At 42.1% G+C, this 22,445-nt stretch overlaps 1 protein-coding gene across 2 annotated transcripts in view; it reads right to left on the bottom strand.

The window, feature by feature from the left end:
• Nucleotides 1–22,445, bottom strand: part of CFAP77 (cilia and flagella associated protein 77) — a 224,600-nt gene that overhangs the window by 66,631 nt on the left and 135,524 nt on the right. For both annotated transcript variants that reach the window (XM_033960485.1, XM_033960486.1), the window contains one exon: nt 19,148–19,370. In XM_033960485.1, coding sequence (XP_033816376.1) covers nt 19,148–19,370 — 223 coding nt within the window. The remainder of the gene's footprint in view (nt 1–19,147; nt 19,371–22,445) is intronic.

Below are 22,445 nucleotides of genomic sequence, written 5' to 3'. Positions count from 1 at the left end.
AATTACAAAAACCTAACCTAATTATCTAGCTAGTACATATTTCTGAAATAAAGTTTTCAGCAGTTTACGGAATTTTGAATAGTTAGTTTGAGATCTTATATCAGCAGGTAACATATTCCACCATTTTGCAGCATTAAAAGAGAACATTGATGAAAATATTGCTTTGTAAACAATCTTCTTTCTAGAATCAAGATGTTAATTCCATTTGGACTAAATCACACATGTATCCTGGGGCTCCACCATACCAAATACGATGGATCAGAGAACAAAGTTTGAATTTAGACTGTGCATCTACTGGGAGCCAGTGCACTGCCACCAATAAAGGACTGACTTTCTTAAATCTGGGTGCCCCATAAATCATTCAAGCTACCGAATTTTGCAACGTTTGAAGTTTTTTTCTGAACTACCTCCTTACATCCCATATACATGATATTGTAATAATCTATATAGTCAAGAACTATAGTTTGAACAATAAGTTGGAATACATCAGATTCAAAGTATGCTCTAACTTGTTTATGCCTCCTTAAAGAATTAAAAATCTTAGTGGTAACACTCTGGTTTGGGTTTCATAAGTAAGATGCTTATCCATAATGATTCCTAAAAATTTTAAGATGTGATTCCAGTGTAACTAACTTCCTCAATCACTTAGGGCTCCTTTTACGAAGCCGTGTTAGCAGTTTAACGCGTGTAATAGCACACGCTAAACTGCCAGCCGCGCTAGACGCTAACGCCAGCTAGCGTTATTTCTAGCCACATAGCGCGGGTTTAACGCAAGCTAAAAATCTGCGTGCGCTAAAACCACTAACATGGCTTCGTAAAAGGAGCCCTTAATGCTTAGTTTCTGTCCCACATAAGGGCTACTTAATTGGAAGAATTTCATTTTCTCTTTATTTTTAATCTAAAAATATTAGCCCACAATTGTAATGTATCTAATCTCTTCTTAATAACCAACATTATGTTCTGCACATCACCAACAAAAGAAATGTACCTCAGAATATCATCAGCCTAGATAAAAGGATTAAATCCCTTATTGGTGAGCTATCTGCATATTCTTTAAACAAGATTTAACTTTTATAGGTATAAGAGGGGCATAAAAAAGTCTAACTTTTATTCATGAAAATACCTTCTATTGTACATGAAATACTGCTTATAGAGTCCTCTGGCTCAAGATTGACCCTAGGCAGTAAGAGTCAAATTTTCTCTACTTTCTCCCTACAAATGTGCTAATTTGACTGCAGATGGTGAGGATTCTTTAACAATCAATAATTCTTGATTGCTACATACTGTATCTAAGATTCTATAGATCTTTTTTGCATCATGATGATTTATACCAGTGGTTCCCAAACCTGTCCTGGGGGACCCCCCCAGCCAGTCAGGTTTTCAAGATATCCCTAATGAATATGCATGAGAGAGATTTGCATATCTGTCACTTCCATTATATGCAAATCTCTCTCATGCATATTCATTAGGGACATCTTGAAAACCTGACTGGCTGGGGGTCCCCCAGGACAGGTTTGGGAACCACTGATTTATACCTATAACTGAGGAATAGTAACTACATTTGCCGACTTTATTTAAGCCCTCCTCCAACTTCTTTTTTTATCTTCTGTTTGATCTTTTAACCTGTTGTTTTCCCATTTCTGGCACTTTTGCTTTGCTAATAAGAGTTTGTTGTTGAAACATGGAGATTGCCTTTTAGTTTACTGTTTTTCTATTTTCAATGGAGCTATCTAATTCAAAACTATATTACTCAACTTATCCCAATCTTCCTTAGTCCATGTTGTTCCAAGGACTCTCTCACATTTCACAGAAGACTTGTGAATTTATTCTACACCTCCTCATCTCTCAAGTGTAATCTTCTAATTTTTTTTAATGTTTGTTCTGTCCCTCCAATTGACTGTAAACTGTAATGCACTGATGCACATTCTCATGGGTTACCTTAGTGGGAGTTAATTTAAAATTCATCAAACAAGCTTTATGATCAGACAGAAAATCGACCCCAACACATTCTGGAGCGCAGTGGACCCAGCAATAGATTCCAGCAACCCTAGAGAATTCATAAACACCTGGCGGTCTCTCAGCGAATCGACCTTGAACAAACTAGCACCACTAAAAGCAAAAAATAAAATATGTAGACAATCAGACAAATGGTTTGACACTGAACTCCTACAACAAAAAAGGAAATGTAGACAACTAGAAAGGGCATGGAAAAAACAGAAACAAGATAACACTAAAACAGAATGGAAAACCCAAATCAAGCTATACAAAATCAAACTGAAGGAAAAACGAAAAGACTATTACTCCAACCTCATAGGCACCGACAAACCAGACACAAAAAAACTTTTCAACCTAGTAAGAAACCTTACCGACACCAAACCATGTCTAGCCACCCAGGGAAACCTAACACCTACAGCCTCTCAATTAGCAGATCACTTCAAAAATAAAATCATCACAATCAGAACAACATTCAATAACTCACAAAACAACATAGACGAGATTCTAATAAAACCCACAACAGATGAAGCCATATCAGCAGACAGGTCCTGGACCAACTTCCCTACAACCCAGTGGTCTGAACTGGACAGGCTCTACAAAAAATATTGCAAATCCTCATGTGATCTGAACAACTGCCCACCATACCTACTACTAGCAACAGCTTCCACCAATTTCAAAGCTAGTTATACGCTGTGGCTGCAAACCACACTCAGGGAAGGCCAGTTCCCACCAGATCTTGGTGAAATCATAATTACGCCTATACTGAAAGACCCCAAAGGTCTAATAAATAACCCATCAAATTACAGACCAATCGCTTCTATCCCAACATACGTCAAAATAATAGAAGGGCTAGTAGCACAACAACTTTCCATGTACCTAGAAGCCCACAACATCCTACATCCATCCCAATCCGGATTCAGAACCAACCACAGTACAGAAACTCTTCTGGTATCTTTACTAGACATAGCTCGAAGACACCTCAGCCAAGGAAACAGACTGCTAATCATCCAATTTGATCTCTCAGCTGCTTTCGATCTAGTGGACCACTCTATACTTCTCCAGACACTAGACACAATAGGAATCTCAGGTAAAGTTCACAACTGGTTCCAAGGCTTCCTTAAAACAAGAACATATAGAGTCAAGTCAAAAGACACTCTATCTGAACCATGGTCCAACCCATGTGGAGTGCCACAAGGTTCTCCCCTCTCTCCCACACTTTTCAACCTATTCATAGCTTCCCTAGGCACCACCCTGGATGCCCTAAACATTACTTCTTTCAGCTATGCGGACGACATAACCATCATCCTTCCATTCGACATCCATAACCCAATCTCCACAGGACGCCTGAAAACTACATTGGAAACAGTAGAAAAATGGATGACAAAATCATAAGTTGAAGCTAAACCCAGACAAAACTAAACTCCTACTACTAGAGAAGGACAAAAAACCATCCCTAACAGAACTGGAAGTAAACTCAATCAAGTACCCAATACAGAGCTCCCTCAAAATCCTAGGTATACATTTAGACAGATGCTGCACAATGCAAACACAAATCCATAAAATCACCCAAAAAGCATTCCTCACAATGCGAAATCTAAGAAAAATCAGAAAATTCTTTAATAAAGACCATCCAGAACACAGCCCTCAGATTCATATACTCACTCAGCAAACACGACCACATTACCAATGCATACTTAGAATCTAACTGGCTACCAATAAAAGCAAGAACACAATTCAAACTCTACTGTCTCCTTTTCAAAGTAACCCATGGCACGGCACCCAGTTACCTAAACAACCGTTTTCACTACTACCTCTCACCCAGAAGAAGGAGAACACAGAACCTTTTCACCTACCCACCTCTCAACGGTACTCGTCGTAAGAAACTTTACGACAACCTTCTGGGGACACAGGCAGCTAAAATTGACTCTGACATCTCAAAACTACTGACCAAAACAACAGACATAAAAGAGTTCCGTAAAGAAATAAAAACACTACTGTTCAAAAAATATTTCCCAATCACTCTAACCACCATCCAATGAGTTCCCAATCAACGCCTTTGGAAACACCCACCTATAGTATCTCTTTGTCTGTGATCTAGAATTACTGTAACTCTTTTACACCCCACCCGATTTAACTTGATTCAGTTGATATGTATTATCTTCTGTGATATGTATTATCTTCTGTGATATGTATTATCTTCTGCGATATATATTATCTTCTGCGATATGTATTATCTTCTGTGATATGTATTATCTTCTGTGAAATTGAAGTATCATAATTCTTTACTGTTCCTGTAACTTACTCTTATCCTGTAATGTAATTTTACTGGAAATGCCCAGATATCTTCTATATTGTAATCCGCCTAGAACCGCAAGGCACAGGCGGAATAGAAATCCCTAATGTAATGTAATGTAATTTGTTTTAAAATTTTGCATACAAAGTTCATATAGTTATTCATATTATTTTCAAGATGCAAATTAATTTCCCTTAATAAAACAATATTTGTGCACCAATACATTCATCATAAAATCATCATGTGCTGCTTTCCATTGTGCAAAGTCTTAGGAGCTAAGCACAGAACAATTCTAATGTCATAAAATCTTATAGGTCAAATAAATCACAAAAAGGACCTTTACTACAGTGCACTAAGCACTTAGGAATAGATTCAATAAATGGCACCCAAATTTGGGCACTAAAAAAAAAGAGCGCTGATTGCTATTCTACAAATGGCACTCTGACTTGGGTGCCATTTATAGAATACTGCTTAGTGCCAGTTTTGCGCCCAATTTTGGGTGTGAGGATTTAAACCAATTGAAATTTGTTATAAATCCTTGCAACTAAATTAGGCATGGATCCCCCAGATTCTGTCTGATCTCCTATGCCCCTCCCATGGCCTTGCCTCTTTTCAGTTGCACGCTAAAAATTTGTGTGTGCATCTTTATAGAATAACAGCAAGATGCACACATAAATTCAGTTTATTACAAGAAACCCAGAGCCTTGCCCAGTAGTGTGCTTAGGTTCCATCTACTGGAGTCTCCATCAAAGCTCACTCCAGCCCATCTTAACCATCCCAGTCATCGAAAACATCCCCAGCCCGTCCTTCAACTGAATGTCCATATACAGGACACAGACCGTGCAAGCCTGCCCAGTACTGGCCTTAGTTCCTTCAATGTATACCCATTATTTTCTGATTAGAGATCCTCTGTGTTCATCCCATGCTTGTTTGAATTCTGTCACCATTTTCTTCTCCACCACCTCCCTCGGGAGTGCATTCCACACATCAACCACCTTCTCCATAAAGAAGAATTTCCTAACATTACTCTTGAGTCTACCACCCCTCAACCTCAAATTCTCTGGTTTTACCATTTTCCTTTCTCTGGAATAGATTTTGTTCTACGTTAATACCTTTCAAGTATTTGAACATCTAAATCATATCTCCCCTATCCTTCCTTTCATCTAGGGCAGTGTTTCTCAACCTTTTCAAGCCAAGTACCCCCTAAACCTAACAAATACCAACTGAGTACCCCGCCCAAACTCCACCCCAGACCTGCCCAAACTCCGCCCCTGACTCCACCCCATAATAATACTACTAGTTGTAATGCAATTTCTTCCAACCATTTTTCATATACACACAATATAATCTTATTAATACATAATGGTAACCACAAAATAAAAAAACATAAAGCACATTGTACGCAGAGAAAATGTTAATTATCATTTATATTCGGGATTTTTTCAAAGTTGTCAAGGTAGATGACTTTAAAATATGCAATGTCACCTTAGTAACAACAATCAAAAAATATAGAAATATAGTGCAAAATATAGACAACAAATATAAATTCTCAAAACTGACACATTTTTAAGGATGTTTTAACCCATTGCTAACCCCTCTGTCCTCTCGCCCTTTTGTTTTTCTCCTTTTTGTTCTTTCCTATCCAAATTATTGTAGTTCCTACCTTTTTCCTTTCATGACAGTCTGTTAAGTTAGTCCTGTATGCCTGTCATTTTGTATTGCATGTTTCTTTCTACTACCCTGATATTGGTTGTTTACCCGCTGTGTTTTAAACGTATGTAAAACAGCTTTGAATTTTGATAAGGTGGGATAGCAAATTTTAATAAACTTGAAACTTGATTTTTCCTATCTTTGTTGTCTGGTGATTTCATGAGTCTCTGATTGCACTTCCTTATGACTGTGCATCCAATATTTCTTTCTTTCTGCCTCCTGCACGCATCTTCTCCTCCAGACCTTATTCCATTCCCCAACCAAGATCTCTCTCTGTCCCTCCAGGATTCCAATTTTTCTTCCTTTCTCATCCCCTAGATCATGTGAAGCATTTTTCACCACTGACCACCAGCATATGTCCTTGATCCATTCTCCACTCACCCAATCAAAAAATTCAATCAGATTTGTTTGGCATGATTTACCTTTAGTAAAACCATGTTGCCTTGGATCATGCAACCCATTTGATTCTAGGAATTTCACTATCCTTTCTTTCAGCAATGCTTCCATTATTTTTCTAATAACCACAATGAGGCTTACCAGCCTGTAGTTTCCCATTTCAGCTCTGTGACCACTTTTGTGAATAGGGACCACATCCATTCTTTCTCCAATCTCAAGGAGCCACTCCCATCTCCAAAGATTTGTTGAACAAATCTTTAATAGGACCCGCCAGAACCTCTCTGACCTCCCTCAATATCCTGGGATGGATCTCGTCCAGTCCCATTGCTTTGTCTACCTTCAATTTTTCAAGTTGTGCATAAACACTTTCTTCCGTGAATGCACAGTATCTACTCCATTCTTGTGTGTAACTTTGACAGACAATCTTAGTCCTTCTCCAGGATCCAGGAAGTATTTGTTTAATATGTTTGCTTTTTCTTCATGACTCTCCATATATCGATACATATCTTTTAATCTTGCAATTCCATTTTTCATCTTCTTCCTTTCATTGATATATCTGAAAAAATGTTTGTCTCCCTTTTTTACATTCCTAGCCATTTGCTCTTCCGCTTGCGCTTTCTTTCACCAGACGTATCTCTCTCTCTTGGCTTCTTTCAGTTTCACCTGGTAGTCCTTTCTGCACTCCTCTTCTTGGGTATTTTTATATTTCATGAATGCCAGCTCTTTTGCCTTTATTTTCTCCGCAACAAGTTTAGAGAACCATTTCGGTTTCCTTTTTCTCTTGGTTTTATTTATTTTCCTCACATAAAGGTCAGTAGCCATTTTTATTGCTCCTTTCAGCTTAGACCAGTTTTTCCACTTCCCTTATGTTATCCCACCCTAACAGCTCTTTCTTCAGGTACGCTCCCATTTTACTAAAGTCCTTTGGTTTGAAATCTCTCCCTATACTCCACCCTGGCAACTCTGTTCATCAGGTAAGTCTCTTGTTGGTACCTTTCTCCTCTTCGGCTAACTCCTGACTCTGTCCTTTCTACCTTGAAGTGCCATATGCTTGGAATAACCTGCTTGACTTGGCACATCAGGCTCTGTTTCTGGTGGTATTCAAATCCATGCTGAAAGCTCACTTTTTAAAGGTGTGTTTAAGTCCTAACCCTACCAACTTGAAAAGCACCCATATCTGTGTGGCATTCCCTCTATAGTCCCCTATCTTATCCACCTCATCAGTTCCCTTGTAATCCCCTACCTGAGCAACGTGTATAGATTCACCGTTTTATCCTGTGTGTCTGTCATAACTAGACTGTAAGATCTTTTGAGCAGGGACTGTCTCTTGCGTGTTTAGTGTACAGAGCTGCATGCATCTGGTAGTGCAATAGAAATAATAAAATTATAGTAGGAAGCTGTTTGGCACCTTGGACATGGAAGGAAAAACCACTGATGTGAGATCAAAGAACTCAATGGTCTGGGGAGGTTGAGTAGGTAATAAACTGAAAACAAGTCGATGTTCCTGGCCTGAAAACAGGCTGAAATTAAATGGTATGGTAAAGCAAAAAAATAATCAAAGTTATAAAATTTCAATATATATGTAATAAAAGAGAAAGGAAGAAAAAAGAAAAATATGACATAAATTACAAAAATGACGGGAAGGTATAAAATACACATAGAAAACAAACACACTTAGAGAAACTCTAAGAATAGCTTCGCTGCTACGCAGAAAACCAAGAACTGATGGTCCCGTGAGCGGCTATCAGGTGGGAAGGCACTCACATATGTGTGGTACGGGCAGTCTTGAGATTTTTAAAGTGACAGTACACTTTTGCCCTATCTATACTGAGCTCCGTGGATGACATCACCCACATGTGAGAATATGCTGCCTATTTATCCTCAGATAATGTGTTATACTTACAACTAGTGTTTAAGCCCGTTACAATAACAGGTGCTAGAGTAGATGTCTGTATGTCTGTTTTTTGTTTCTCTCTCTCTCTCCCTGGTTGCTGTCTGTCTGTCATTGTTTGTGTCTGTGTCTCTCCCTGGTCCCCTGTCTGTGCGTCTTTCTTTCTGTCTGTCTCCCTGGCCCCCCTGCTTGCCAAAGCAGCCTCCTTTCCCTCTCCCCCTGTTGTGCAATGCCTGCCTGCTTCTTGGCCCCCTTCTATTCCCCCCCATGATTGCTGTCTGCCCCCAGAACAACCATCCCCCCAAAGCAGCCCCCTTTCCCTCTCTCCCTGGTCCCCAGTTGTGCTATGCCTGCCTGCTCTGTGGCCCCCTTATGTCCCCCCCATGATTGCTTTCTGTCCCCAGAACAACCATCCCCCCAAAGCAGCCCCTTTCCCTCTCCCCCTGTTGTGCAATGCCTGCCTGCTCCATGGCCCCCTTCTGTTCTCCCCCATAATTGCTGTCTGCCCATAGCACAACTCTCCTCCCAAAGCAGCCCCCTATTCCCCTGTTGTGCAATGCCTGCCTGCTTCATGGCCCCCTTCTATTTCTCACCCCCCATGATTGCTTTCTGCCCCCAGAACAACCATCCCCCCAAATCAGCCCCCTTTGCCTCTCCCCCTGTTGTGCAATGCCTGCCTGCTTCATGGCCCCCCTTCTGTTCCTCCCCCCTCCCTGATTGCTGTCTGCCCCAACACACCCCTCCCCCCAAAGCAGCCCCCTTTCGCTCTCCCTCTGGCCCCCTGTTGTGCCATGCCTGCCTGCTCCGTGGCCCTCTTCTGTTCCCCCCATGATTGCTGTCGGCCCCCAGCACAACCATCCCCCCAAAGCAGCCCCCTTTGCCTCTCCCCCTGTTATGCAATGCCTGCCTGCCTGCTTCGTGCACTCAGCACAACCCTCCCACCAAAACAGCTCCCTTTTCTGCCTGCTCCAAAGCCCTTCTTTTTTGGCTTACCCTCCCGTTCTTACCTCCCTCCATCCATCCATGGTTCCTGCCGCCGCTACCGCTCCTGTTCCTGTTCAAAGCGGCCTGCTTAGGTTCATGGGCAGCTGTATTGAACCTCGCAGGCCGCTCTCCATATGGTAGCATGTTCCTTCTGATGCGATCGCGTCAGAGGGAACGTGCTTCATGTGGAGAGCGGCCTGCAAGGTTCGCTACAGCCGGCCGTGAACCTCATCAGGCCGCTTCAAACAGGAGCGGCAGCGGTTGGTGCGGGAGGGGGGAGTCGTCGACTTGTTCCCTACCGACACTGCTGCGGCACAAGGGGATCGGGGCCATGCTGCCAGTGGGACAGCCCCTAGCCCTCTCCCTCCTCCCCTCGCGGGCTTGGCAGATAAGTAATTCCGCGCTGTGGAGGTGATCGTTGGCTGGCTGCGGTCCCGGCTTGGAAAGGGCAGGGGGTGCTAGCAGCCGGCAGCCGCCACTCCGCAGGTGGAGAGCAGGGAAGGGCGCGCATGTGCACTTGTCTTGCCTCGCGTTCACGGAAAACGGACGCACGCATAGGAAGTGCGCATGAGTGGCTTACCGTTTTATTATATTAGATGCACTAACTGACTAACACAAAGTTAACGTGGGAGCACTTAAGCCCAGATTCTATAAAAGACACTTAAAGTTAGGCGCCTAGATTGGCACGTCTAACTGACCTATATGCCTAACTTAATTATTTTAAAATCTTAATCGGCACCGATAACAAGCTTAATTGGTTTAAATTAAAATTAATTAATCAGTAGGCACCTAACTTGGTAAGTGCCTACAACTTTCAGGTGGGCACCTAGTTTAAGGCACTTAACAGAAAGTGGGCATGGTTATGGGTGGATCTTGGGTGTGCTATATGTGTAGGCGCCTAAATTGAACATAGACACCAATATTTAGGCCAAGAAAACCTTGGCATAAATAGGGAGCACCTAAAGTTTTGATGCCTGCTGGTACCCAAGTCCAATTTAGGTGCTGCTAAGTGTGATTCTATAAATGGCTCCTAACTCATGATTGACATGCGCTATGCACTACATTCCTCGGCGCCTTTTAATTATCGTTTATAAAATAAGGGCCTTAGTGCCTCCTAAATAGAAGCTAGTAAATTCTCCTGTGTTAACTTTCTGTAGATACTCCACACTAATGGTAACATTAGCGCATGACCTGCAAAACAATATCAAACAGAAAATCCAACGCGACTGCAGTCAAATATCGAGATGAAGAACAAAAAACAGGAACTGCAGTGATGATGTACAGGACACCTAGACTTTATTAAACAACCTTAAAATACATAAAACAGTTTGTTTCCAAAAGGACTGATAAGACTGGACACGACACGGTCCGTGTTTCTAAGAAACACTCCTTCCTCAGGGGTCCTAACACATATCAGAACAAAATAAACTGATGGATAACAACTGAAAAAAGACTGAAACAACAATAAATAGCCATTAGTGCTCTTGCGCAATGCGTTAGGACCCCTGAGGAAGGAGTGTTTCTTCGAAACACGGACCGTGTCAGGTCCGTTCTTATCAGTCCTTTTGGAAACAAACTGTTTTATGTTTTTTTATGGTTGTTTAATAAAGTCTAGGTGTCCTGTACATCATCACTGCAGTTCCTGTTTTTTGTTCTTCTGCAAAACAATACAGGCAGCATAAAGGGTTGTGTAAAATTTGCAGTAAATTCCCACATTAAAATGCATTAACTGCAAAATTTTAGCACACTTTACTAAATGGGTCCCTAAGACATGGAGCAATAAGATAATCCAGGACAGCTAATTTAGCTTACACAAGATCTGTGGCTCAAAATGAGTTTTCATCAGCCATTTTAGAACCAGGTTGCGGCTCCGAAAATTGGAAAGTTTCATGGAAGGCTTCAATAGAAGGCAGCCGTTCATATTGCTTGGAACATAAGAGCTGCCATACTGAGACAGACTGCAGGTCCATCAAGTCCAGTATCCTGTTTCCAACATGGCCAATCCAGGTCACAAGTACTTGGTAAGATCCCAAACAGTAAAACTGAGGTGCACTGATTACTATCTGGGATTGGTTTCTTCATACCAATTCCTGTTCAGCTAGCTTAGTTAATACTGAGCAAATGATGAAACATTTTAAGAACATAAGAATTGCCCCTGCTGGGTCAGACCAGTAGTCCATCCTGCCCAGTAGCCTGCTCACGCGGCGGTCCCCAGGTCAAAGATCAGTCTCACCTGCGTACGTCCCAGTTTAGCAGGAACTTGTCTAGCTTAGTCTTGAAACCCTGGAGGGTGTTTTCCCCTACAACAGACTCCAGAAGAGCGTTCCAGATCTCCACCACTCTCTTTATCATTATTAAGATAGATGCCGATTATTAAGATAGATGCTGTTTATTCCTAGGATAAACAGCATAAAATATTTTCTTCATTCAAGATAAATATCCCAAACTTTATGAAAGGGTACCATTCTACCATATTTGTAAGCAATCAATTTGGACATTAAACATATATAATCTAGTTTGTGCAGCACCATCTCTTCAGAAGGGATCACTGTTTGCTTCCAGTATCGGGCCAATGTTAGTTTAACAGATACAAAGAACGCCATAGCCAATTTATGATCGTGAATTGAAACCCCAGGAGGCTTACAATGCAATAGACAGCATTCCTGTGTTTTAGGATAATCTATGCTCAGTAGCTCACCTAAGGTGTGCAGAACTTGAGTCCAGAATGGCTGGAGTAATGGACACATGGAGGGGCATAATCAAACAAAAACATTTAAGTCCCCTTTTGGCCTAGGCCCTAAATGCTGAAAGTAGAAGCAGGGAAAATGTCCATTCTCAAAAAAAAGTCCAAGATCACCACTACATCTATACTTAAGACATATTACCAACCAAAAAACAGCCTAAGTCCCAAATGCCCAAAACCAGGCCTTTAGTTGAAAGAGGAGCCAATTCTTCACCTAAACCCCCCCCCATCCAGCAACGTTCGCAGCAGCAGAGATGTCTCATCTCCCCTGCCGCAACAGCGATAACCCAAAGTGCTGCCAACCACAGCACTTTAAATTGCTACCGTGGCAGGAGAGCTAGCCAATCTCTCCGCCGTGATCCACCCCCCTCTCCCCCACCGAACCGATGTAGGCAGGAGGGAGCCCAACCCCTCCTGCCCTGGCGACCACCCCACCACCTGACAAGATTGGGGCAGGAGGGAGCCCAACCCCTCCTGCACTGACGAGCACCCCACTGCCCACCCCCACTAAGATACGAGCATGAGAGATCCCAGGCTCTCCTGCCTCAACACAACCCCCCCGACTGCCCCCCCTAAACCCCCGATCGGCCCCCTGAACCACCCCCCCACCCACCGACATGTGACACCCCCCACCCCCGACACCCCCCCTTACCTTAAAAAAGGTTGGACGGATGGACGGGTCCCAAGCCCATCCGGCCAGCAGGCCCGCCATCCGCAGAATGGCGGGCCTTAGAGCCTGATTAGCCCAGGTGGCTCAAGCCTGCCCACAGGTGGGGCCTTAAGCGCCTGGGCCAACCGGAATTGTCCTGTTGCCTTAGGCTCCTCCTGTGGGTGGGGCATTAGGCACATGGGCCCAACCCAGCCCATGTGCCAAAGGCCCCACCTGTGAGTGGGACTTGAGCCACCTGGGCCAATCAGGCCCTAGGCCCACCATTCTGCGGATGGAGGGCCTGCCAGACGGACGGGCTTGGGACCCGTCCATCTGTCCAACTTTTTTAAGGTAAGAGGGGGTGTTGGGGTGGTGGTGGGGTGTCGCCGGTTGGTGGGGGGTATCGCGGGTCGGCGGTGGTTCAGGGGGCTGATCAGGGGTTTGGGGGTGGTCATGGGGGGGCTGCGTCAGGGCAGGAGGGCCTGGGATCCCTCCTACCCATATCTTAGTGGGGGTGGGTGGTGAGTGGTCATCGGGGCAGGAGGGGTTGGGCTCCCTCCTGCCACGATCTTGTCGGGTGTTGGGGTGGCCGTCGGGGCAGGGCTCCCCCCTGCCCATATCCAATCGGGGGGGGGGGTAGGGTAGTTGCCGCAGCAGGAGGGGTTGTGCTCCCTCCTGCCCACATCGGTTCGGGGGGGGGAGGGAGTGATGGATCGCGGCAAGAGAGATGGGCTATCTCTTCTGCCTCAATAGCGATCCCAAGTGCCACGGTTGGCAGCACTTTGGGATAATTATCGTGACAGGGGAGATGACCCATCTCTCCTGCCGTGATCATTGCTGGGGGGGTAGGCAGGTTGCCGGGGCCACTGAGCTGATTGTGGCAGCCGCAATCAGCTCAGCGCCCCCTTTTTCGGCACTTATACCTGTTTTGACTTGGTCTAAGTCAAAACGTATAAGTGCCAACTAGGCAACCTGTCAAAAGTTTTGGTTATACCTGTTGTACGACTAAGTGTAGGTTGGCCTACCTCCCATCCTTTCCCCTCCTCTAAAAATGCCTCTTTTCGTTCTATGCGTTTAGAGGCAGGGGAAGGCCTAAGCTGGTTTTAGATACATCTAAAACCAGCTTTGATTATCGGTATTTGGACGATCTAGCTTTTTGATTGTCCAAGTACCAATTTAGGCCACTTTGTAGACTTTTTTTTTATTATTATGAGCTCCCTATTATTTCTCGCAATACTCTGTTTGTCTCCAATTAATCTCGGCTTATTGCTCAAGACAAGCCTTTTGCCTTAAGTCCTTTTTATTATTATTACCATTTTTATTTTTGTGTTTTTACATCAATTGGACCCCTGAGGAAGCGTGTTCGCCAAAACACAGACCATGTAGGGTCCGGTTGGACTATTACATTTGTATTTGGACTTTGTTGATTTTATTGTGATAAGTAATAAATCATTTACAGAACATCTTATTCACAGCTTTTTTTGGTTTTCTCGTTGGATTTAATTCACTGTGGATTGCTGGGTCTCTCTTTTGTTTTTTTGTTATAATGGACACAACCACCATATATGTGTAAATGAGCCCTTCTGGCCACAACCTCTGCAGCAAACATCCTGTACATTCGAGAACATTTTATGTAGGTCGTCAGGGGTAAGATACCATTGATAAAATATTTTAGATCCATTTTCCACCAGAGAGGCCGCCACCAATACCTGAAACAAGGATTTATATACTTGACCCATTGTGGTGGTGAGAAAGAACGATCTAAGTGAGCCTCTCACCTGCTCATATATACTACAATGGGATATATGTATTTACAGGATTTGAAGAACATTTCAGCCAATTTCTTGAGGGTCGCAATGGAGGACTTCGGGGGCCATGCATTAGAGACCACTGAACTAATTACAGAAATGCGTTTACTTTGTTATATCCACAAATTACATTGAGATGAAACCTAATAGAGTGATTTTTAAACCCTACTCTGAGAAATGTAGAAAGTACTCAGTTTTTGTGTGGGTCTGGAAAAATATCAAACCAGATGGCAACTTTTTTCACAAGATTGTCTAGTGGAGTCTCTTCTACAGGCCAGAAGAATTTGAGAATATTTTTTAAGGAGACTCAGTGAACTGAATACTAGCCTTTTCAACATCCAAGCTGTAGGGATCAGATGTAGCATTCATGCAGAATCACTACTTCTATTTATAGACAGTCAGTGACTCAGATATTTGAGGAGGCTAAAGAGGGGCAGAGTTGGGGCATGGCTTGGATGAGATAGGTGGGGCTAAAATGGGATAGGATGGGATGGGGCATGGCAGGGCAAGTTAAAATTCTTGGGGTTCTCAGTGTGTGTCTCTTTCTTCAAGCATTATCCCATTCTCTCCCTTTTTCTATGTCTCTTCCCAATGCAGCATTATCCTGCTCTCTCTCTCTTCTCCCCATCCAACACTACCTTGTTCTCTCTCTCACCACCTCTAATTCAGCATCACCCGCTTTTTCTCGCTCCTTCCTTCCCACTCCCTCTCAGTGTCCCTTATACCACGTTCCTTAGTCAGGGTAGGCTGGAAGTTGCACAGGACTAGTTTCCTGTGTGCGTCACTGCTAGGTCTGCCAGTCACGCCCCTCCAATGCAGGAAGTTTGCATCAAAGGGGGAGTGACCAGTAGAGCTAGTGGTGGTGAACACAGGAAACTGGTCACACATGTTGACATCCTTTTTTGCTACTGCCTATCAATCCAGGTAACAGTTGGGCTAGGAATGCTTAGCCTCCCCAAGCCTCTTATACTGGGCACCTATGCCTCCACTTATTACACAAAAGCTGCCAATTAATGTCACTCTATTTTCCAAAGTGTCATTTATTCCAAAATCACTGCTCTCTTTGGACATGGCAGCAAATACACGTGTCAATCTCATATGTGCTTTTCTTTTAACAAAAGGCTCCGCATTTGGAAGAGTATTTTGAAAAATACTTACAAAAATATAAACATCCTATATCCCAATAAAGACTCTATACAAAATGGGACTTCAAATGAGTTTTGCTTCTTAGGACCTATTCTCAATATCTCATCAAAAATTGTTTAGTAACCCTAATACTGCACAAAATGCAACTGAGAGGATTTTATCATGGGATGTGCAAAGACAGCAGCGTCTATATTTTACAAATGAGTAAGCATGTGTTTACATGTACAAAACAGTAAAAGTACATGTGTTATGTTTCGGTGAAAGGTGAGGGAGGTTTATGATCAATGAATGTATCAAATGAGAGCTATGGTTTCATTAATGCAACTTGCAGAAGTGAGTTAAAATATTCCACTTTTGCTAAACTGCTGGCAATCGTCTTCTTCACAGTTAGACTAAATTGATTTTGTCTTTATCTTACTTTTAAAGTGAAGGAATAAAGAAAAAAGAAGAGATGATCATTCTAGGCCCGAATAAAGAGCCCCCAAACCTTAATAATAAGGTGCAATGTTGCAAGGAAGGGGATCTTTTTCTTGCTTTGATGCCTTCCTTCCTTTGCCAGACTGTATTTTTTCAGGAAATGTCTTGAAAAACTGCCAGATCTCTACAGCAGCTATTTAACCCCATTTACTAACCCCCCTCCCCCCACCACCAAAATTGATGTTGATTTCAGGCGCTTAAAGGGCTACTTTTGTTCCATAAAAGCCCATTTTGATTGCAGTTTGCAGAGCTGTCAGGGTTAAGTCTGATAAAGATGAAGCTTTATAACTGGGGCATTTGCCGTAGACTGCAGAATAATGCAATATTTTCATTTGCCTGCAATTAATGTTAATGTCTGCTATGAAAATTGTCATTAAATACCATTTTAAAAGCCATTCAATTTGCATATGCAAAAACCACTTACATTCCTTGTGAAATGTATGCATCATGTTTCTTCTCCAGGATCTGTAGCTGCTGATAAGGCTTTACTTCCCCTCTCCAAAAGATTTCATTTGCCAAATAAACAAGAAATTGTCTCCATTCCTTCTAAATAGACCAAATTTCAAAAAGAACTAGGAAAAAGTAAGTTGCTGGGTGAGTTAATACAGAATTGCAGGTAACCTTAACGCACCTCGCAGGGTTTTCTTCTCTGAAAGTTTATCCTGCTGCTTCAACAGCATTTCTGCCTGCTATATAATTGTTCTTTTTTGTAGCACAGACAATAAGCAGAGGCTCTTGGAAATAATTTTAGTTAAATGTTGAGTTCAATAGTAAAGGTTTTGAAGATTTCATCCAGGAAAAATATTTAACTTTTCTGAAGTGCTTTTTACTTCTTAGCACCATCTGTATCAGGCAGCGCCATTAATCTCCAATGATTTGAACTCCTTCCTATGTCACCCCAGATAATAGTCGCTGCACACCATTTCTGTTTTAAATTGACTTTAAATCTGTAGACTTCAATTAACTTGATAATGTAGGAAGCCCTTAAGTAAGAAGCATAAGAAATGTTCCAAAAATGTTTATTAATTTCCAAAGCCCGTGTTATTTAACTTAATTAGCAAATACAGGACATGAAGGAGTAGACATTTTCACTGGCTTGCACAATCTTTTGAAAAAAGCAACTGCAAGATTTTTTAAAGAATGAATTGGAATGCATCTGTACAAGCCTTTTTTCAAAGGTTAATATTACCATATAGCATTCCATAATTCCTATTTTAAAACTCAGCAGTCTGTGCCAGGGGTCTGTGCTAGGACCACTGCTTTTTAACATCTCTATCAATGATCTAGAGATAGGAATAACTAGTGAGATAATTAAATTTGATGATGACACAAAGTTGTTCAAAGTTGTTAAATCGCATGAGGATTGTGAAAAATTGCAAGAGGACCTTGTGAGACTGGAAGTCAAAAAGATATAGCGGAATTAGAAAAGGTACAGAGAAGGGCAATGAAAATGATAAAACGTTTGGAACGATTTCCCTATGAGGAAAGGCTAAAGCGGCAAGGGCTCTTCAGTTTGGAGAAGAGACAACTCAGGGGTGAAATGACTGAGGTCTATAAAATAATGAGTGGAGTGGAAAGGGTAGATGTGAATCACTTATTTACTCTTTCCAAAAATATTAGGACTAGGGGCCATGCAATGAAGCTAGTAAGTAGTAAATTTAAAACAAAACAGAGAAAATATTTCTTTATACAACGTGCAATTAAACTCTGGAATTTGTTGCTGGAGAATGTGGTGAAATCAGTTAGCTTAGCGAGGTTTAAAAAAGGTTTGGATAATTATTTCCTAAAAGAGAAGTCCATAGGCCATTATTGAGATAGCTTGGGGAAATCAACTGCTTATTCCTAGAATATACAACATAAAATTTGTTTTACTACTTGGGATCTAACTAGGTACTCGGGACCTGAATTGGCTACTGTTGGAAAAAGGATACTGGGCTTGATGGACCTTTGGTCTGTCCCAGTATAGCAATTCTTATGTTCTATCTGTACTGTGCAATATCTTGGAAGCAGTTCCTTTGAAATTCTGATTAGGTCATGCAAGAAACATGCTCTATGAAGTTATTTTATAAAGAGATCACTCTCTTTTACTTACACAATCTACCACAATTGTGTTTGAGTAATCAAAATGAGCTTGAAGAAACAGTTTTCTGTGTGCTTTCCCATTCTATTTGGCGTGGTTTTTTTTTTTAAATTTTAACTCATATATGTGAGTGTTTATGTGAACCTCTGAGAACTCTGAGTAAGATTCAGCGGTATATCAAATTTAAATAAATATAAACACAATATTATAAGTTCTTAGCTAGAATCTGCTGTTTTTCAGACTCAGTATTTTATTCCAATTAATTTTTGGCACAAGATGGGTGCTTGTGCATACAATATGAAATTTTGAAACTCCATGAAATGTGACAAGTCTATTTTTCCTTTATTTTGATAAATTAATTTTGAAATGACAAATAATACCAGTTAAAACATAAGATAGAATGGCAATCAATGCAAATCTTGTTCCTGTGTGTCTGGTGTCTGTGGCAAACAATACAGATATTACATAACTAGAATACAGTATGTGAATTCTGATCTCTTTCCTATTGCTTTCTGAGGATAATAGTCTAGATTTTCCATTGAAACAATAACAATAACTATTCTTATGTTCTTACTATAGTCTGTTTTGAAACAGAAGATAAAGAACCAGGACTGGAAATAAATACCCCAGTGTTAATCTGGTCAAGCTAGAATAGAATTTTAGGTTTTTGAAAACTATAGAGAGAGGAAGAGATAATGGTTACTGCGGATGGGCAGACTGGATGCCCTGCTTTCTATTTTATAAAATCTGGCCTGTAAGTGGAACAGTAGTCTAGTGGTTAGTGCATTAGCCTGAGAACCTGAGGAACTAGGTTTGATTCCCACAGCAGCTCCATGTGACTCTGAGCAAGTCACTTAACCCTCTTTGCCCGGGTACAAAAATAATACCTGTATAAAATATGTAAACCACTTTGATTGTAACCACAGAGAGATGTTATATCAAGTCCCATCCCCTTCCCCTGTAAGAGGGTCTTACCTTGAAGAAATACCATAGATCATACCCTCAATTGGTTTCCAAGCCCCATAATGGAACTTTCCTCCCTCAGAGTTGAAGCGGATGTCATGTTCTTTCCGGTACTGGTCTTGTTCTTCTACAGTGACAAGTCCAATTTTGACAGCTTCACGATTCAGAGCAATAAACCCCTTTGGTAATATCCGGCGCAATGTTTTCGCTTCAATAGAATTCCAGTGGCCTATTGCTAAGGGATCGAAGAGGTAGGAAAAAACATATTTAGCAATCCAACCCCAAACATTTGGAAATGCTGAGTTTTCTTCAATTTCACTTTCATTATTGGATAACAAGAAGTGTAACATTACCATAGAACTGTGAAAACATTGCCATACAAATAACCATAGCATGGACCATCAGCTATTCACATTTCCATTGGGTTCTCTTCTCAGATAATTAGGATGTTCATTGCATATTTACTATACTGCCTTTGTACCCATTGGATTCAAAATGGTGTACAAGTTTCCAATAAAGTTACAAAGGGCGCAAAAAAGGGTAGAGAGAAAAGAGAGAGGTCATCATTTGGACCTCACTCACACTGGCTTGTGGGAGATTCATGAAGCTCATGTTTTAAACTGAAAACGATGCATGACTAAGATGAACATTCTCGGAATCTAAATAAACTCAATAGCTGACACTTGGATTTCATAATCTAAGGGCTCCTTTTACTAAGCTGCAATAGCGTTTTTAGTGCAAGCAGCATTTTAGCGCGTGCTAATCCCACGCTCCGCGACTAGAACCAATGCCAGCTCAAATGCTGGCGTTAGCATCTAGCGCGTGCTATTCCGCGAGTTAATGCTCTAACGCAGCTTAGTAAAAGGAGCCCCAAGTATTATTTTTAGAAACATACAAATCAGTTTGCAAAAAGGCTTGTCCCATTATCTTCTGTTCACTTTTCTCCCTGCCAGAATTTAGCCCTGTAAAAGAGACAGTACTGGAGGTTCTTGAGCAGTGCAGCTTGATTTCATCTGGACAGCACTGATATTCCGCCTGGTCCAGACAAAGTTAACTGGGTAAGTTCAGCAGCCCAAATAATAGACCTACAGTTAACCAGACTACTTTGGTTAATTTTAGGCAGGGAATTCAGCCAGGCTGCACAGATTTGGGCTGCTCCTTGTAACCCTGGGCAAGTCACTAACACTCCATTGACCCAGATATATTAGTCAGATTGTGAGCCCACCAGGACAGATAGGGAGAAATACTTGAGTACCTGAAAGTAAACCACTTAGGCTATAATTGGTCTATAAATACTAAAATAAATAAATTTAAAAAAATATTAGTCAAAGTTATTTGGTCAGTGCTAGCTGGACATGGGCAGCACAGTGGTTCAGATGGCAAACTTGGATTTTAGATCTGATTATTCATCTTTCCAAATCTGTGAGGGCACAGCAGGTATTTTACCTGTGTAAGAGGGTTTACAATGTAAGAAAGATGTATTAATGTGTGTCACAGTATTAATATGCATTAATGCAAGTCCCATTATTCTCACTGGGGCCTATTAACTAACCAAGCACATAAATTGCATTAATAAATCCAGCTCTGAGTTTTGTACCTGAGGCAACAGAGGATTATGTGAAGGAACTTCAGTGAGAGAAGCAGGATCTGAAGTCTGACTTCCCTGATTTATCAGCCCCTTGCTCTAACCATTAGACTATTTCTATAATATCTTGTAGAAGGTTCCAAACTTCCTGGGTTGACTAGTGATGAGAATGCTATGAAAGCAGTGTTCACAGAGCTGGGGAGGGGTGGTAGAGTAGTTGTGGTCATTTTATATGAATTACACTAAGATGGCAAGAGCTGGGTCTCATGGTTGTAAGGTTCCAATGAAAGACAGGCTACATAGTCTTTGGCTCAAGATAGTTGCTGTGCAATACTGATCCAACATCAGTTGTTTTTTGTTGTTGTTGGAGGGGGTAAAATAATGGAGCAGAATAGAAATGATAGATCAAAAGAAAAACAAAAGATCAAAAGAAAAACAAAAAAAAGTTTACTCAGTCATGGAAAGTTAAATATTGATCTGGAGAACTAGTGGCAGACAGTGACCACTTAGGTTTGAATAGGTAGACTGGGTCCCCCATCTGTGATCTTGTCTTTCACTCAGCCAAGGTTCTTTCATATCTGTTCCATGCTTACTTGAATTCTGATGCCAGGTTTGCTCTCATTACCTCCACTGAAACATGTGTGCCATCCTTTCAGTGAAAAAATATTTCAAACCTCCTCTCTTTCATAAAAAACATAGTTACAGCAGAATAAAACTATATAGCCTATCCCAGGGGTAGGGAACTCCGGTCCTCGAGAGCCATATTCCAGTCGGGTTTTCAGGATTTCCCCAATGAATATGCATTGAAAGCAGTGCATGCAAATAGATCTCATGCATATTCACTGGGGAAATTCTGAAAACCCAACTGGAATACGGCTCTCGAGGACCGGAGTTCCCTACCCCTGGCCTATCCCCCTGGCCGCAAGGAGCAGCCCGGACAGAATACCTGAAGACTTCAGGGCCCTGGGGGAGAAGCTGAGGAGGATGGATGAGCAGGTAGTCTTCTCCTCGATTTTCCCAGTGAGGAGCAAGGGCAGAGCCAGAGAGGATCGAATACAGAGGGCGAACAACTGGCTGCGAGGATGGTGCAAGGAGATGAACTTCGGGTTTCTGCACCATGGAGAAGCATTGCAAGGACTACAGGGACACGACGGGCTACACCTGACCAGAAGAGGGAAGAATGTCCTTGGACACCGTCTAGCCCGCCTACTCCACAGGGCTTTAAACTAGGTAAGTCGGGGGAGGGTACAGGCACAAACAACATACCTGGCGAACTAAACTGCCAATACATTTTTGAGGCTGAGGTAAGTAGTCACCGAAATTCTAGGTCTGGGTCAGGGGTGGGTGCACACACTTTCGAGTCGGGGGTAGGGTCACATCATATTTATGGGTCACATTGTAATTCCGGGTCTAGGGGGAGTACACACTGTAGTTCTGGGTATATGGGGAGTACACATTGTGGTTCTGGGTCTAAGGAAAGCACAAACAATGCTAAAGGTGTTCAAGTAGCTCAAGCAGGAATATCCCCATTGAGACGTAACAAAAATACAACATGGAGGGCTATGTACGTCAACGCACACAGTTTAGGAAACAAGATCCTGGAATTGGAAACAGAAATAAGGAATGCCGACCTGGATGTGGTGGCGATATCCGAGACCTGGCTCACAGACTCCCACGGTTGGGACATGGTCATACCGGGTTACAACTTGCTTCGCCGGGACAGGG

The sequence above is a fragment of the Geotrypetes seraphini genome, chromosome 10 (genome assembly GCF_902459505.1).
Source record: "Geotrypetes seraphini chromosome 10, aGeoSer1.1, whole genome shotgun sequence".
NCBI classification, from domain to species: Eukaryota; Metazoa; Chordata; class Amphibia; order Gymnophiona; family Dermophiidae; genus Geotrypetes; species Geotrypetes seraphini.
The sequence above is the reverse complement of the archived record's forward strand: the minus strand, read 5'-3'. Positions and strand labels throughout refer to the sequence as shown.